We start from the raw sequence: 15,516 nt of genomic DNA on the forward strand, positions 1-15,516 counted from the left end.
ATTGGAAGACAATTCATCCCCGATTTCTGTTCTTCTATGCCAGCTCTTTGTAGTTAGCTTGGAGGAAGCAGCAGGACTGAAATCAAAGTGGCTGACTTCAAAACTGGAACTTCCCAGAAACTGGGTCTCAGAACTGAAAAGTCTCCTGTCTGTATAAATAATTAAAACCACTCTTGCTCCCCGACTCCTGCCACAGAGGCCTCCGTACAAGGAAGTTGAGCAGAGTGCTGGAGAGCAGGCGGATGGCCGGGGGGGAGGGGCCCGGGACGCAGCCGTGTGTACTCGTGGTTTGTACTCGTGGTTTGAAGCTGGACTAATCGGGGACCTAGTCCCCGAAAAAGACTTGGGCCCAAAACATAGGGGTTTGAGGCAGGGAGCCTCACACCTGCAGAATGCAGCTTTCATTTCCTCCAAGATAGATAAGGTAGTCCAGGGCTCTTCCTTTCTGTTGATCTTGGGCATTTTCATGAGTGCCCCGAGCCTGGGACGAGAACAGTCTCTGTTAACAGTGATCCCTGGGCAGGCTGCCTGGTTTCTTTGAGGTAGAGACGCCCATAGTAGCACAGCAGAAAGGTGGGTGGGCTTTCTCTGAAGAAGGCACAGTGCGGTCCAAGTGAGTGAGCATCAGACAAACCGTGGAGGTCATAAAATCTGTGGTGTTTCTTTGACAGAGGTTTTGGTCTAGAGAAAATAGCTTTTTCAGAGAGAATACTTCTCTCTCCGAGCAGAGAGAAATAAAAGTTTTACCAGCATCTTTTAGTATGGTTTTTACTTTCTGAACTATTAGGATTTTTTCAAAGTTGTAGTAAAAATACTTTAGGCTTCTATAAAGCCCTTCTTCTGAGGAGCGCTCTCTCTCTCTCTCCTCTCTCTCTCTCTCTCTCTCTCTCTCTCTCTCTTTTTCCCCATTGACTTTCCTGAATTATTTGGGGGCCCTAAAGTATTAATATGTGTGTGTTGCCGTCATCAGTTCAACTTCTGTCATCATGAAGTCTCCCTCTCCAGAGGTTTTAGGCAAGGTAGTAGGCAGCTCTCTTTTTGAGTTGACTTGAAATGACAGCTTTTCCTGGAGTCAGAAACTCAGACCAATTTGGGGGTACCAAGGCAGGATCTGTGGCCGATCAGCCAAGTTTTTAGTAACTTATATGGAACATGACTCTCTGGGTATAGAAAAAGTGCTCCTTTTGTGGCATCATCCAGGCCTGAAAATGATGTGGGACAAATGGCAGGTGCTGTGTAGCAAAGTCTAGATCCAGAAGGGGCAGGAAACCTTGTTAACACTGGAGTTACCCCTGGTAGAGACCAGGTGGTACCCAAAGTAAAGAATCCACCCTGGGTCACCTGGGAGCCCCTTGAGTGATGTAAGCCTAGTCACTCATTCACTGTGTCAACGTGTTCCGGTGGCTGGACTCTGCCGGGTGCTGTGCTAGATTCTGGGGAGACAGAGATGGCTCAGAGGGGTTTCTTGCCCTTGATTAGTTTATAGTCTAGTAGAGGGAAGGTGGCAAAGAAAATTAAGTATTACAGGTGCTAGAAAAGAGGAGGGCAGAGGGACCCAAAGCGTGTAATGGGAGGAGAGCGAGAAAACCTTCGTGGAAGTGAGGCTTGAGCCGGGGCTAGAAAGACCACGGGAGCTTAGCGGTCTTAGGAGTTCTAGGCAAAGAACACAGGCAAAGCACAGAAGAGCAAAGCAGCCTGGTTGCATTCAGGGAAAGGCGGTTTAATTTGCGCACTGTGACCGTGACAGGGGCTACAAAGAGGCCCGGGGAGAGGAGGGTAGGCAAGGGGTCTGTCACGGGGCAGACTGCGCTCACTGCGTATTTCCTTCTTTTTGGACCATCTCTGTTCCTTGGTTCATGTTTCGGCAGAAGGGCACCTGGCTTTGCTTCTCTGTCTCTTCCCTCTTTATAGGAATTCTGGGTCATGAACACCTCGATCCAGAGCACGATCATTCTTCTCATTGAGCAAATCGTGGTAGCCCTTGGGGGCGAATTTAAGCTCTATCTGCCTCAGCTGATCCCACACATGCTACGTGTCTTCATGCATGACAACAGCCCAGGCCGCATCGTCTCCATCAAGGTGAGTCCATGAGGGCGTCCTCTAGAGAGATTGCCGGCATCCCTCACAGTCCGGGGATGATCAGCTAAGAGCCGAGACCCTGCTCTGAGTGACAGGGTGATGCTCCATCCGAAAGAACGCTGATCCCCGAGGCGTGCAGTTAACAGGATGTTTACAGTCCTCCCTCGATTGTCCTTGTGTTTTGTCTCCTTTCATGGCTTATTCGTGGTGAATGTTTTATCCCACACCAGTTTTCTCTGTTGTCTAGCAGCTGATTCCGTATCAGTTGAAATCAGCTCAGAGAAAGCAAAACAATCCCTAAGCAAAATGAAAGAGGGGGGAAGTGCTGCCAAAAGAATGTAGTTCAAGACCACTTACTGAAGGCCTTTCGAGTCCCCACAGAATTTGGAGTTACCTAAACCATCACCCCCCTCCGTGTGCTTAGATACGTGGTGCCTGCCTGTGTTTGTTCATCACCAGCCTTCTGCTCCCTCTTGCAGCTGCTGGCTGCCATCCAGCTGTTCGGCGCCAACCTGGACGACTATTTGCACTTGCTGTTGCCTCCTATCGTGAAGCTGTTTGATGCCCCTGAAGTCCCCCTGCCGTCCCGCAAGTACGCACTTGCCCTTTGGGACTAACCATCACTAACCGCAGTTAAGCCTTTCATGTTCTGTTGAAAATGTCCCTTGCTTAAGTTCCCAGGCCATCTTTCCATTTGTTGTTGTTGTTGATACCTCAGCTCCCTTTATTTTAGTTCAGAAATGTCCCAGGTTGATGGAAATCTTAGCTGTCCCCATCCCCCTGGGATATATGTTGGATCCATGTCATGTGATACCGGAGAGGCCATTCCTTCCCGTTTGGTGCCGTTAAGATAACCCTGAGCCACTTCTCGCACTTGAGGACCGTATGTTAGCAGCTACTGTCGGTTAACAATTGCAGGGCAGCGTTAGAGACGGTAGACCGCCTCACAGAGTCCTTGGACTTCACTGACTACGCCTCCCGGATCATTCACCCGATCGTTCGAACCCTGGACCAGAGCCCGGAACTGCGTCCCACGGCCATGGACACGTTGTCTTCGCTTGTCTTTCAGCTGGGGAAGAAGGTGAGGCCGCACCCCTGTGTGAACGTGCTCTTCTGCCCGGCTTTGGGAAGATGACCTTCTCTCTGAAGGTCTCTATATGTTAGTCTGTAGGTCTCAGCAACTGTCAGAGAACTGAAAGTTGTTTGCTTTTTTTGTTCCTTCATCTGTTTAGCAAATCTTTCTTGAGCCACCTCTGTGGGCTAAGTGCTGTTCCGCGGGTAACGCAGTAAACAGAATGGTGTCCTTGTTCTCATGGAGCTTCGATTCCAGTGAGGCAAAGCTAATAAGCACAGCCTGTCTCATAAGAGCACAGAGTGTCAGTGGGGGAGGGATGCTGTGTATTTAGGGTAGAGCGCGAAGGCCTCTCTCCTGAGTTGACGTTTGAGCAGAGATGTAAACATCAGAATCCGAGTGAGCCCACAGGGTTGGATCCCAGCAGAAGGAGTGGCAAATGCAAAGGTGTGAGGAGGCAGCATGCTTGAAGGGTCTATGGAATCACGGAAAGGCGTGTGTCTTCAGAGGAGTGAGCTTCAGGGGAAAGGCCTTGGAGTTCAGGTCATAGAGATGAGGCAGTGGGGCACAGAGATGCAATAGGCCAGCGGTTCTCAGATGTCCCTGGACAGGCAGTGTCCGTGTCAGTTGCCGGCAGTCTGTTAGAAATGCAGATTCTCGGGCCTCTGCCCAGACCTGAGCCAGAAACTGCCTGTGGAGCCTGGCAGTCCCTGGTTTCATAAACCCTCCAGGTTATCCTGCTGCTCATCAGAATTTGCACATCACTACCGTGGGTCATGATACGTACTCTGGCTTTTACCCTAGGCAAGTCTAGAAGTCTTTGCGGGCTCTGGAGCACAGGGATACTGTGATCTGAGCTGATTACCCTCAGCGCCGTGTGGAAGAACAGACTAGGCCAAGCGGGGGAGCGGAGAGAGCACAGAGGCCTCGCAGGAGCCCGGATGGAAGATGCTGGGGACTAGGAATGTAGTGTGTGTGTGCGTGTGTGAAAGGGAGACAGAGAGAAATGACTCTTCTGAATAACACCAAGCCACCCCAAACCCAAAAGAACTAGCTACAACATAGTGGTGGTAATGATCCTTTCTCTGCTTCCCACTCTTCGGAGTGGCATCTCTGACCTCTTCCCTCTTCTCTCTCAGTACCAAATTTTCATTCCAATGGTGAATAAAGTCCTGGTACGACACCGAATCAACCATCAGCGCTATGACGTCCTCATCTGCAGAATCGTCAAGGTGAACTGCACTTTCTTTCTGTTTCAGAGTCCCCCGTTGTCTTTTCTCGTTGGTATTCACGTGGTCTTAGCTGTGGGAGCACACCTAGCTTTTTAGTTCTGAACCGGCGACGGGCAGCCCATTTCTGTAAAGATAGCCAGTTTTGCTCGGCTCTCTAGGCGACCTGGGCTCTGACGCAATGATTCGGCCCTGCCGCCGCGGCCCGCAAGTGGCTGTCCGCGCGTGGACGGGAATGAGCCCGGCCACCTGCCGGTGCGTTTTTGCTTGCGGTCACCACAGCGTGCTTCTCTAGCAGCTTGCATGTGTTACAAAATCCTCATCTTCCTTTGTTTGTTCTTTTTCCCCAACCATCGGAAAATGAGGAAACTCTTCTTGGCTGTAGGGCCAAGCAAAGCCAGGCAAGGGGCTGTTTGCCACCCCTGCTCCTGACACTTCGTCCCTTTGATCACTGCCCCCAGTTGTTGGGGCTTCGCCAGCTGCGTGGCTCATACTACGGAGTCCGTGCGGTCAGTGTGACCAAGAGTGGCCAGCGGAGATGGGTCCGCAGTGGGGAGTATAGCCGGCCCGTGGTTCATTTTGTCCATGCGTTAAACTTTTTCCTTCTTGTTGAGGTCCTGACGTTTCCAGAAGGTGGGACCCTCCCGGGGTTTAATTAAGGGTATTTTCCAAACTGGGAGGAGTGGCAGGGTTTTTCTGTGAATCTCTGGTTGCAGGGATACACCCTTGCTGATGAAGAAGAGGACCCTTTGATTTACCAGCATCGAATGCTGAGGAGTGGCCAAGGGGATGCGTTGGCCAGTGGGCCGGTAGAAACAGGACCCATGAAGAAACTGCATGTCAGCACCATCAACCTTCAAAAGGCAGGTCCATGCTTTCCGGGGGGACTTGGCAAGGAGAGGCCTGCTCTTCTCTCTTGTCTAGAACTCTTAGCTCTTGCTGCCACCAGCGTAAAACAACCAAAGACCAGCCCAAGCGTTTTTCTGAAACTCTAGGTACCGTGAACTTAGGTCATTTTGTCTGTCCCTAGGTGTCCAAATTACACATTTTTTTAATAGAGAGTAAATGTAGAACAAAGTTCTAAACTTCCTTGCAGCTTTGATAGAGTCCTTCGTTGTGAGTAACATTCTCATCTCTTACATGACTGGAGCAAAACCAGTGAGCTCCTTAGTTAGCACCGAGACTGATGCGGGCCCTTTAAAGCGGGGCTTCTCAGCCTCCCGAGACTCACAGGGCTCGCCGAATGCTGGCAGCGGGTGGAAGATACTTGCTCAGACTCAGGCGGTCCAAGGTCAGGCCTACGTTCTGCATTTCTACCGGAGTCCTATGTAAGGCCACTGCTGCTGGTCCACGGACCACATTTTGAGTAGCAAGCTTTTTCTTTTTTTAACGTTTATTTTAGTTTTGAGTGAGAGCAAGAGCGAGCGGGGAAGGGGCCTAGAGTGAGAATTCCAGGCAGGCTCCGTGCTGTCAGTACAGAGCCTGATGCGGGGCTCAAACTCACAAACCGTGAGATCGTGACCTGAGCCGAAGTCAGACACTTAACTGACTGAGTCACCCAGGCACCCCCAGCAAGATCTTTTAGATCTTTGCAGACAAATACCGAATTCTCTGTGCTGACAAAAGCCTGGGATGTAACCAGTAGTCTCACCATATATGCCACCAGCCATCCACTCAAAAAATAGGCGGGTTCAAAGCATCACTAGTCGATTGGAGCAGAATAATGGTGACGTTCCTGACTTTTAAATACATACACCGGGTTGCTTATTTCCCACGTTTTGTATTAGTGTCAGTGCTTCTGGAGACTGTAAGCAGCTCCCTGTTTGGATTTCACCATCGTAGGAGTCTTCCTTCATTAGCAGTTGCCCCACAGCAGCTGCCCTTCAAGTGTGGCATGGACCGAGATAAAGAACTGGGCAGGATTGGGTCCCAGCTGCCCTGTTCTCTGCTTTTGGCCCAGCCCGTAACGATTTGAGCACGTGTGTGTGTGCGCGCGCGCGTGTGTGTTGACACACAGCTTGGGACCACTGAGGCCTATCACTGACTGTTGAGCCAGGCTTCTGCACCCGCACAGCCAGCTATAAAGTGACCCCTGCTGAGAAACGTTGGATGATCCGAGAGGGAGGTGGTGAAAGACCCCTGGGGCAGGCGTGACGCTGCTGTCCCTCTGTGGAGTGTGTCCTGCTAGCCCGGGACTCCAGGAGAAGGAAAAGGTCACCAGTCACCCGGCACTCCCGGGCGGTTGTCGAGGCCACCCTGCTGACACCTCACACTTCAGGGAGGGGCCGGGCAAAGAGGCCAGATGCACATTTCCACCCAGATGTGTTTTCAGCCCGCCTGGGTTCAGAATGTCCTTCCAACCAGGCAGCTGTCCACCTTCTCTTAGAGCTTTGTTCGGGCTATTTTAGGAAATTCCCCAGTAGTCTAGTTTGCTTCCAGGAAGGCTTGCTTTCTACCCAGGACTTGGAGAAAAAAGCGTCCCCCTTGCCAAACAGAAGGAAGAAAGAGTCTCTAGGTTATCTCACCTGAGAGAACAGAGCCAGTCCAGAAGGCCTCAGCAGGATCTCCGGCGCTGACTCTCAGACCCGTTTGTGCTTCCCCGTACTCGCGTGCTGAGCGCTCGGGGTCAGCGCGGCCCCCGCTTTTAGCCGCTTTCAGAGCGACAGTGCGCCACCTCGGCCATCTTTCTACTGGCTGTGCTAATAGAGGAGTTACACGGGACCAGAGACAGAAAAACCATTCGTATATGCCTCTAGGATGCCCGCCAGGATTTTCAGCAGCTTTACTGTCCTAGGAGAGGCTGTCTGGGCTTACGTTCTAAATGAATCAGCTGATGTCCTGTCAACATGCGCCAGCGTCACCGGCTGAGGCAGCCCACGGCGGGTGGCGGCAGAGGGACGGTGGCAGGTGTCAACAGTTACTACAGACCCCAGAGAAGCAAGAGTGGGTTATGTTTTCAGTGATAGGCCCATATGGGAGACTCGGCCTGTCTGATAGATGGCGCAGTTGTCCGTGAAGCTAAGCTTTCCAAGCACTCAGTTGCTACCATTTCTCAAACGCTAACCATAACGATAGCAATAGTAACTACCGACATTTGTTGAGTGCTTTCAACGTGTCAGGCACTGGTGCGAGCACTTTATGTACATTGACTCATTTAACCCTCACCCTACGAGTTAGGTGCTGTCATTACTGTCACCACCGTACAGACATGGATGTTGAGGCCCTGAAAGGTTAAGTAATTTATCCAACGTCAGCTGGTAGTGGTGGAGCCAGGATTTGACCTGGGTGTCGTGACTACAGAGTCAAGTCTCTTAACCACTGTGCTGAATCACCTCCGCCTTACCCAGGCTCAACTTCACGTCATTGGAGGGAAAAGACATTAGTGATCCTCCCTTTTGTATGTCCTCAGCTTTTAAAATGCCATGCACCGAAGGGGCGCCTGGATGGCTCAGTGGGTGAAGCATCCAACTTGGGCTCAGGTCACGATCTCACAGTTTGTGGGTTCGAGCCCCACATCGGGCTCTCTGCTGCCAGCACGGATCCTCGCTTCAGATCCTCTGTCTCCTTCTCTCTCTTCCCCTCCACCCCCTGTCAAAAATAAATAAACATTTAAAAAGAATTTTTGAAGGGGGAGGGCGCCTGAATGGCTCAGTCAGTTAAGCATCTGACTTCAGCTTAAGTCATGATCTTGTGACTCACGAGTTCAAGCCCCGCCTCGGGCTCTGTGCTGACAGCTCAGAGCCTGGGGCCTGCTTTGGATTCTGTGTCTCCCTGTCTTTCTCTGCCCCTCCCCTGTTCGTACTCTGTCTCTCTCTCTCTAAAAAAATAAATAAAAACATTAAAAAAAATTGTGGAGGGGAGGCACCTGGGTGGCTCAGTTGGTTGGGTGTCCGACTTCAGCTCAGGTCATGATCTCGCAGTTCATGAGCTCGAGCCCCATATCAGGCTCTGTGCTGACAGCTCGGAGCCTGGAGGCTGCTTCGGATTCTGTGTTTCCGCCTCTCTCTGCCCTTCCTTCGCTCCTACTTTGTCTTTCTCTCTCTCTCTCTCTCAAAAAAATAAATACACATTAAAAAAAAATTTTTTTTAAATGCCATGCACTGCAGAGCAGCTGTTCAGAGATCTTTTGTGTAGGGAGGAAGCCACAAGCCTCTGGATAGAAAAGAACTTGATGCTCCCATTTTGTTCAATAGAACAAGGTCTAAAAGTCAAGTAAGTAGTGTCAGTCTTCTTCCGGGTTCAGGGTTCTCATTGTATGATCATTGAGAATCATGCATGTAGTTTTTCAGTTTGTCTCGTAACATCTCTCTTTTAGTTTCTGACATAAAATAATAGTTTATATGATGTCACTCACTGATAACTCATCAGAAGCCAGTGCAGGTCTCCAGGTGACCCCAGGGAAGTGAGAGGTTGAGTTGTTGATGGTTAGGTGGTGTAGCACATGGGGATGTCTTTCATTCCCTGGACAATTTCACTTGAGAACCTCTGCTCTAGTTTACTCAGTTTCCCTAGTTTAGGGAAGATCCATGTGTCTGTTCTGCCAGAAAAATCTTTTTTTTTTTTATTAAATTTTTTTTTGAATGTTTTTTTTTTTTAATTTTTAATATTTATTTATTTTTGAGAGAGACAGAGACAGAGTGTGGACGGGGGAGGGGCAGAGAGAGGGAGACACAGAATCCGAAACAAGCTCCAGGCTCTGAGCTATCAGCCCAGAGCCCGACACGGGGCTCGAACTCACAACCCATGAGATCGTGACCTGAGCTGAAGTCGGACGCTTAACCGACTGAGCCACCCAGGCGCCCCTTGAATGTTTAATTTTGATAGAGAGAGAGAGAGAGAGAGAGAGAGAGAGAGAGACAGAGCATGAGTGGGGGAGGGGCAGAGGGAGAGGAAGACACAGAATCTGAAGCAGGCTCCAGGCTCTGAGCTGTCAGCACAGAGCCCGACGCGGGGCTTGAACTCCCGAGCCGTGAGATGATGACCTGAGCTGAAGTCGGACGCTCAACCGACTGAGCCACCCAGGAGCCCCTGGAAAATCTTCTAAGAATATATTTTAGGGGTGCCTGGGGGGCTCAGGCATTTAAGTGTCCAGCTCTTGACTTGGGCTCAGGTCATGATTTTGAGATTTGTGGGATCAAGCACCATGTTAGGCTGTGCACTGATGGCGTGGAGCCTGCTTGGGATGTCTCTTTCCCTCTCTCTCTCTGCCCCTCCCCAGCTCGCACTCTCTCTCTCTCTCTCTCTTTTTCTCTCTCTCTCTCAAAAAAATAACATAAAAATTTTTTTAAGGGTATGTTGTAAAAATTGGGCTAGGCCAGTTTAAAGAAATGTCATTTTGATAATAATAGCAATCATTTTTTGCTCTTCCCTTCCAGCCGGGCACTTTAGATATTTTATCCCTTGATGCAGAAGACTGAGGCTTAGATGCAACACAAGTAATTTGCCCAGAGTGCTACACCTGCCGAGTGGCGGATCCAGGATTCCCACTGGTGTGCCTGACTTCGCAGTTACAGGTGCTCACAGGAGCGCTAACTTTGTGCCAAGCACTGGTATAAATCTCTTACACATATTCAACCTAACTAATCCTTAAAACACCCTATGAGGTGGGACCTATTGCCCTCATTTTACAAGTGAGGAAACAGGCACAGAGAAGTAACTTGCCCGATGTCAGACAGCCAGTGAGTTAGATAACAGCTGTTTGAGCTCAAGCTGCCGAGCTCCAGAGGCTGGACCTTCCCGCCCTGCTCCCTGAGCTTCCCCTGGTCATAACCCTCCGTGCCTGGAATGCTCAGAGTCTTGAGGAAAGTTGGAGGGAATAGATCAGAAAGTAAAAATTGGATCTGTTCCATTCCTTCTGTCCCATTCCGCCACAGTGCCGTGCGCTCTGGGCTCAGGCTCGCCTGATCGTAACGTGGTTCACGGTAGCGTGAACCTGAGAGTTTTCCCTCTCCCTGTGTGACCCTCTGCTGTCAGGTGAGCCAGTGTCCTCATGCAGAGGGCCCAGGGCCCATCACACACTGCAGGGGGCGTTAGACTTTGTTGAACGCATCCTGTGTGTGACGGCCCCATCCATCATGGGTCTGTAGAGCTGTTGGCTTTGCTGATAGAGGTAGGGTCCGGCACAAATGAGTTGTAAAACAGTCTTTTTCTTTATCGTGCTATATTCCAAAGGTTGCCGCTTTTGTTTTATGACTGCTAATTAGATGTTACTCTTTTGTATTTGCGCTCTGAGGGAATTTGGTCACGGGAGGTAACGACTTCATAAATCAAAGACAGAATAATCATTAAATAGATGAGGGCTCTTCACAACTGGCCCTTGAAGCTGATGGTTTTCCGTTGTCGCCTGGGGATCGCAGGCCTGGGGAGCTGCCAGAAGGGTCTCCAAAGATGACTGGCTAGAATGGCTGAGGCGGCTGAGTCTGGAGCTCCTGAAGGACTCGTCTTCACCTTCCCTGCGCTCGTGCTGGGCCCTGGCTCAGGCCTACAACCCGATGGCCAGGTATGTCGTGGCCAGCCGCCCCCCCCCCCCCCCCCCCCCCCCCGCTTCAGTGTGGGATCAAGAGACTCAGCACAGAGAAAACCATATATAAGTTCCTTTTTATCAGCGGTAGCAGTAAAAGGGGCTAGTATTTTTAATTTTGCCAACTCGTGGTGGAAAAAATAAAAAGGCAAATTGAACAAGCTCATGTCACAGGAAAAGCACCCATCTTAACCTTGCTGAGATTTAGGTCCAGAATTTTAATTACAACGTCCTTTACAACTCTGAAAACAACGATGTAACGGTTTACTCTAACTGCTTTCCGATAATAATGATACTCTAATTCTTTACTGCTGCATTACACATAACCCCAGAACTTACTGGTCTTAAACGACGACAGTCATTTGTTTTGCTCATGAATCTGCAGTTTGGACATGACCTGTGGGGACAGCTCGTCTCTGCTTCAGTGTCAGTGGGGCTGTTTGTCCGGGGGTCAGAGGACCCACTTTCAAGGTGGCTCATCCACACGTCTGGCAGGTTGGGGCTTTTTTTTTTAATGTTTATTTTTGAGAGAGAGAGAGAGAGACCGTGAGTTGGGAAGGAGCAGAGAGAGGGGGAGAGACAGAGTCCAAAGCAGTCTCCAGGCCCGAGCTGTCAGCAAAGAGCCCGATGTGGGGAATGAACCCACGAACTGTGAGATCATGACCTGAGCCCAAGTCGGACACTTAATCGACTGAGCCCCCTAGGCGCCCCGTTGGAGCTTTTGAGTGGGAACTGCTCTGGCTAGGAGCCTTCGTTCCTCTCCGTGTGGCTCATTCTGTGGGGATCATTCACAGAATACTGGCGGGTTCAAGACTGAATGTCCCCAGGGGAACAAGGCAGAAGTGTATGATATTTGTATGACGTGGCCTTGGAAGTCACACAGTGTCACTTCTGCCACACTCTGTAGTTCAAGGCAGTCACAGAAGCCCACTCACATTCACGGGGAGGAGATTATGGATGCTGTCCATCGATAGGGGAGTAGGAAGATTCTAGGAGAACATGTGGAAGAAGAGAGACTGTGGCAGCCATCTTTGAGAAATAGAATTTGCCATAAAAAAAATACTGTTTTAAATAATAAATCTCAAACAGCCATTGAAGATTTGGTTTATAAAAAGTTTCACTGCATGTAAAAGATTTACAGTATAATGTAAACGAACGAAATGGAATACAAGATGGTGTGTGTGATTTCAACTATTAAAAACACTTGTACAGAGGGAAGAGATTAGAAAGTAATACAGCAGTGATTAAGTAGGAAGGCCTAAGGAGTATTTTTTTTAATGTTTTTCTGTTTTCCAGATTTTTCTATGACGGATAATTATTTATAATGGGGCATAAAATGCTATTTTTTATGCTTTAAAAATAGTTCCTAGGATTTCCCTGGTCGCACAGTGTGCAGATTTCACATGCTCAGCTGATGGAGCGTATCTCTCTTCTGCCCCAGGTCATGTTCGAACACAACGTCATCCAAAAGAGGCTTGTGATAAAACGTGCACGTATGCGTTTATCACTGTAGTGCCAACTGTGTGCATTTGGCCTTGGATGTAGGTCAGAAAGTTTATTTCTTAATTTACACGGGACTTCTTTTGGTCTTCGTGTTATCCTTTGAATTTCACATTTTGTTTTTTCCAGAAGATTCCAAAATTAGATGCTTGGTCTGGTTTAACCTTTTTTAATGTGTAATAAAAAGCATATGTAGAGGCATGAAATGCTCAACCCATCCATCATAAGCATATCTTATAGTTTCCAAGCCCCTTCCCCCACCATTCACCACAAAAGGGCATGGGATTAAAGTTCAGATGTCGTCGGGCACGGCAAATATGTCTGTTCGTGTGATGCTTTGATGATTTAAAGTAGTTGTAGTGATCTTAGAAATGACACCTCTGGTTCCAGGTCTCCAGTGGTGAGGTTGGCGTAGGGGATCCTTCGGGATTCTATTCGCTAACGCTTTTAGTTTCTTAAGTCCTGTTGTGCGTCTGTGACCATTCAGCTAAGGGTTCTGGTCGTGTTTTGAAAGGCAGTCATAGGTGCTGCCTCTGCCGCTTCCGATCGTAGGAATTTGGACATTACCTGAGAAGGATCCCAAGAATCCTTTGGAGATGATCATATTCTGAATCGGCTGATGCCAACTTCTGTGCTGGAAGTCCCCTTTCTGTTCGTCCCCCCTCCCACTGAAGAGAAAAAAATGCAAACTCTGCTAAGAAACGTGCCTGTGAGACAGGCTATTGCCCCTCGCACCCCCACGCAGCTTGCTGTGCGCACAGCGTCTGTGCCTGCGCTGTAAATACAGGAGTCACTGGCCACGTGTGCTTGCACGAACGGAATTAAAATTAAACAGAACTTAACATTCCGTTCCTCGGGCACACTTCACCACGGTTCAGGTACTCAGTGGCCAGTGGCTACCGTATCGGACAGATACAGCGCGTTTCCAGCACGTTCTGATGGACAGCACCTGTCTGTGTGTCCGAGCAAAGTCAGTGACGCCGGGAGTAGATTGGCGGGTGTGACTTGATGGCACCGGGCAGAGGCACGAGAGGCATTGCCAACATCTTTTTCCGCTCTCTCCGCCTTCAGGGATCTTTTCAACGCCGCGTTTGTGTCCTGCTGGTCTGAACTGAACGAAGACCAGCAGGATGAACTCATCAGGAGCATCGAGCTGGCCCTCACCTCGCAGGACATCGCCGAAGTCACGCAAACTCTCTTAAACTTGGCTGAATTCATGGAACACAGTGACAAGGTGAGATGCTCCGCCGTTGTCCGGATGGAGCCCGACAGGAGCCAGGTGGGAGGGAGAAGTGGCCCGGCCCCCGCGCTCCTACGCTGTGGGTTCTGTTCTGCCCTAGGGCCCCCTGCCACTGAGAGACGACAACGGCATCGTCCTGCTGGGCGAGAGGGCCGCCAAGTGCCGAGCATATGCCAAAGCACTACACTACAAAGAGCTGGAGTTCCAGAAAGGTCCCACCCCCGCCATCCTAGAGTCTCTCATCAGGTAGGCTCGAAACCCTTTTTAATCGCCGCCTTCATCTGAAATGACCTCTCTCCCCTCCGCCGCCTGGTACCAAATCGCCGCTGTCACGTGGAGACTTCTGCTCCGTGAAATCGGCCGCCCGGTCCGGCCAGCACGTTTAAATGCGATGTGGTTGCGGACGGCTCTCCCCGCTGTCGGAGCCGTAATTGTCACTTCTGTTAACCCTCAGCACATGGGCTCCCGTTGTTTTCCAACCTGGGCCTGCTTGTCCCAGGGAAATCAGTCCAGAAGCGATTCCGGGGCAGTAGCAGCCTAGGAGCGATGAATTTGACACGGGGGTTCCATCGCCGTCTCTGGTGGGAGTAAAGTACTGACTCCACTGCCCCAAGGGCCACTGGGGTTTTGCTGCCCGAGTCTTCCTCCTCTGGGGTTCTTTGAATCTAAGAGGCAGAGCGAAGTCTGAGACTCAGTGATCTTTTCCCTTGGTTTGGTCATGCGTTCTCCTCTCATAAGACGGTTTTGAGTCTTCTGGGCATGGACAAAAATAGGTTGTTTAATAAATTTTCTGCTGTTACGAAATTAGAAGCAGCCTCAAATGTTAGCGCCAGCTCCCAGAGAACCGTTCGCTTCCCCTAATGATTATCAGAGAATATTAACTCTGGGATCTAATTATCTTCATGTAAATGCTAACACGGTTGATTGTTTCACTACAGATAGTTTAGGGGAAAATCACCCAGCTAATAAGTACCTCCTTTGTGGCTGAAACAGTCTGCTGTGTGTGGTGCTTCCTTCATTTGAGAGAATAATCAAATAGCCAGCTTCCCCGCCAGGCCTGCTTTTGAGTCAATGCTGAGTATTCCTTTAAACACCTTAAAAAGTGACCAAAAGGCGAGAGAGTCATGTTTTTGTCCAAGTGAAGTGAACTTGGAGAGACCATTGATTTCTACGATATCACATACCGACAGATATAAACATGCCATCCTCTGGGGTCGGCTTCCATTTCAGATTAGGTCCAGCAGATGTGAAAACCTGCATTTCTCCCCCCCCCCCCCCCCCCCCCGGCTTTGGTAATATTGTCTTCCTTGATAACTGATAGAAAATCTGGCAACTGAATATAATAACCTCAGTGTCAAAGAACCAGATTTGCGTGTCAGTTTCCTTGCTGAGCTTTCTCTGTTTGACAGCTCTCTGAAACCTCCGTGGTGCCACCCCAGGTTTTTCTCCGTATTTGAAACAATCACAGAAGCGTTAGTGTATATACGGATTTGTAACAGGAAGGTATAGTCAGAGGCCGGGAAAAGTGTCCAAGAAAGCCATTAACTTCTTATGCCAGTATAACTGCAAATGAGTCCTCAGAAATCCCTGCAGACTGATCTTGACCTTAAGAACACAGACAAATAGATGGGGCGCCTGGGTGGCGCAGTCGGTTAAGCGTCCGACTTCAGCCAGGTCACGATCTCGCGGTCCGTGAGTTCGAGCCCCGCGTCAGGCTCTGGGTTGATGGCTCGGAGCCTGGAGCCTGTTTCCGATTCTGTGTCTCCCTCTCTCTCTGCCCCTCCCCCGTTCATGCTCTGTCTCTCTCTGTCCCAAAAATAAATAAAAAACGTTGAAAAAAAAAAAAAACAAAACTTTAAAAGAACACAGACAAATA

At 49.7% G+C, this 15,516-nt stretch overlaps 1 protein-coding gene across 1 annotated transcript in view; it reads left to right on the forward strand.

Annotated features, from left to right (window-relative positions):
- MTOR (mechanistic target of rapamycin kinase) overlaps positions 1–15,516 on the forward strand; it is a 132,841-nt gene that overhangs the window by 43,972 nt on the left and 73,353 nt on the right. Inside the window, exons 21-28 of the mRNA XM_049618104.1 lie at positions 1,912–2,079; positions 2,559–2,671; positions 2,998–3,160; positions 4,291–4,383; positions 5,097–5,243; positions 10,737–10,879; positions 13,472–13,634; positions 13,741–13,886. Coding sequence (XP_049474061.1) covers positions 1,912–2,079; positions 2,559–2,671; positions 2,998–3,160; positions 4,291–4,383; positions 5,097–5,243; positions 10,737–10,879; positions 13,472–13,634; positions 13,741–13,886 — 1,136 coding nt within the window. The remainder of the gene's footprint in view (positions 1–1,911; positions 2,080–2,558; positions 2,672–2,997; positions 3,161–4,290; positions 4,384–5,096; positions 5,244–10,736; positions 10,880–13,471; positions 13,635–13,740; positions 13,887–15,516) is intronic.

The sequence above is a fragment of the Panthera uncia genome (genome assembly GCF_023721935.1).
Source record: "Panthera uncia isolate 11264 chromosome C1 unlocalized genomic scaffold, Puncia_PCG_1.0 HiC_scaffold_4, whole genome shotgun sequence".
Taxonomy (NCBI): domain Eukaryota; kingdom Metazoa; phylum Chordata; class Mammalia; order Carnivora; family Felidae; genus Panthera; species Panthera uncia.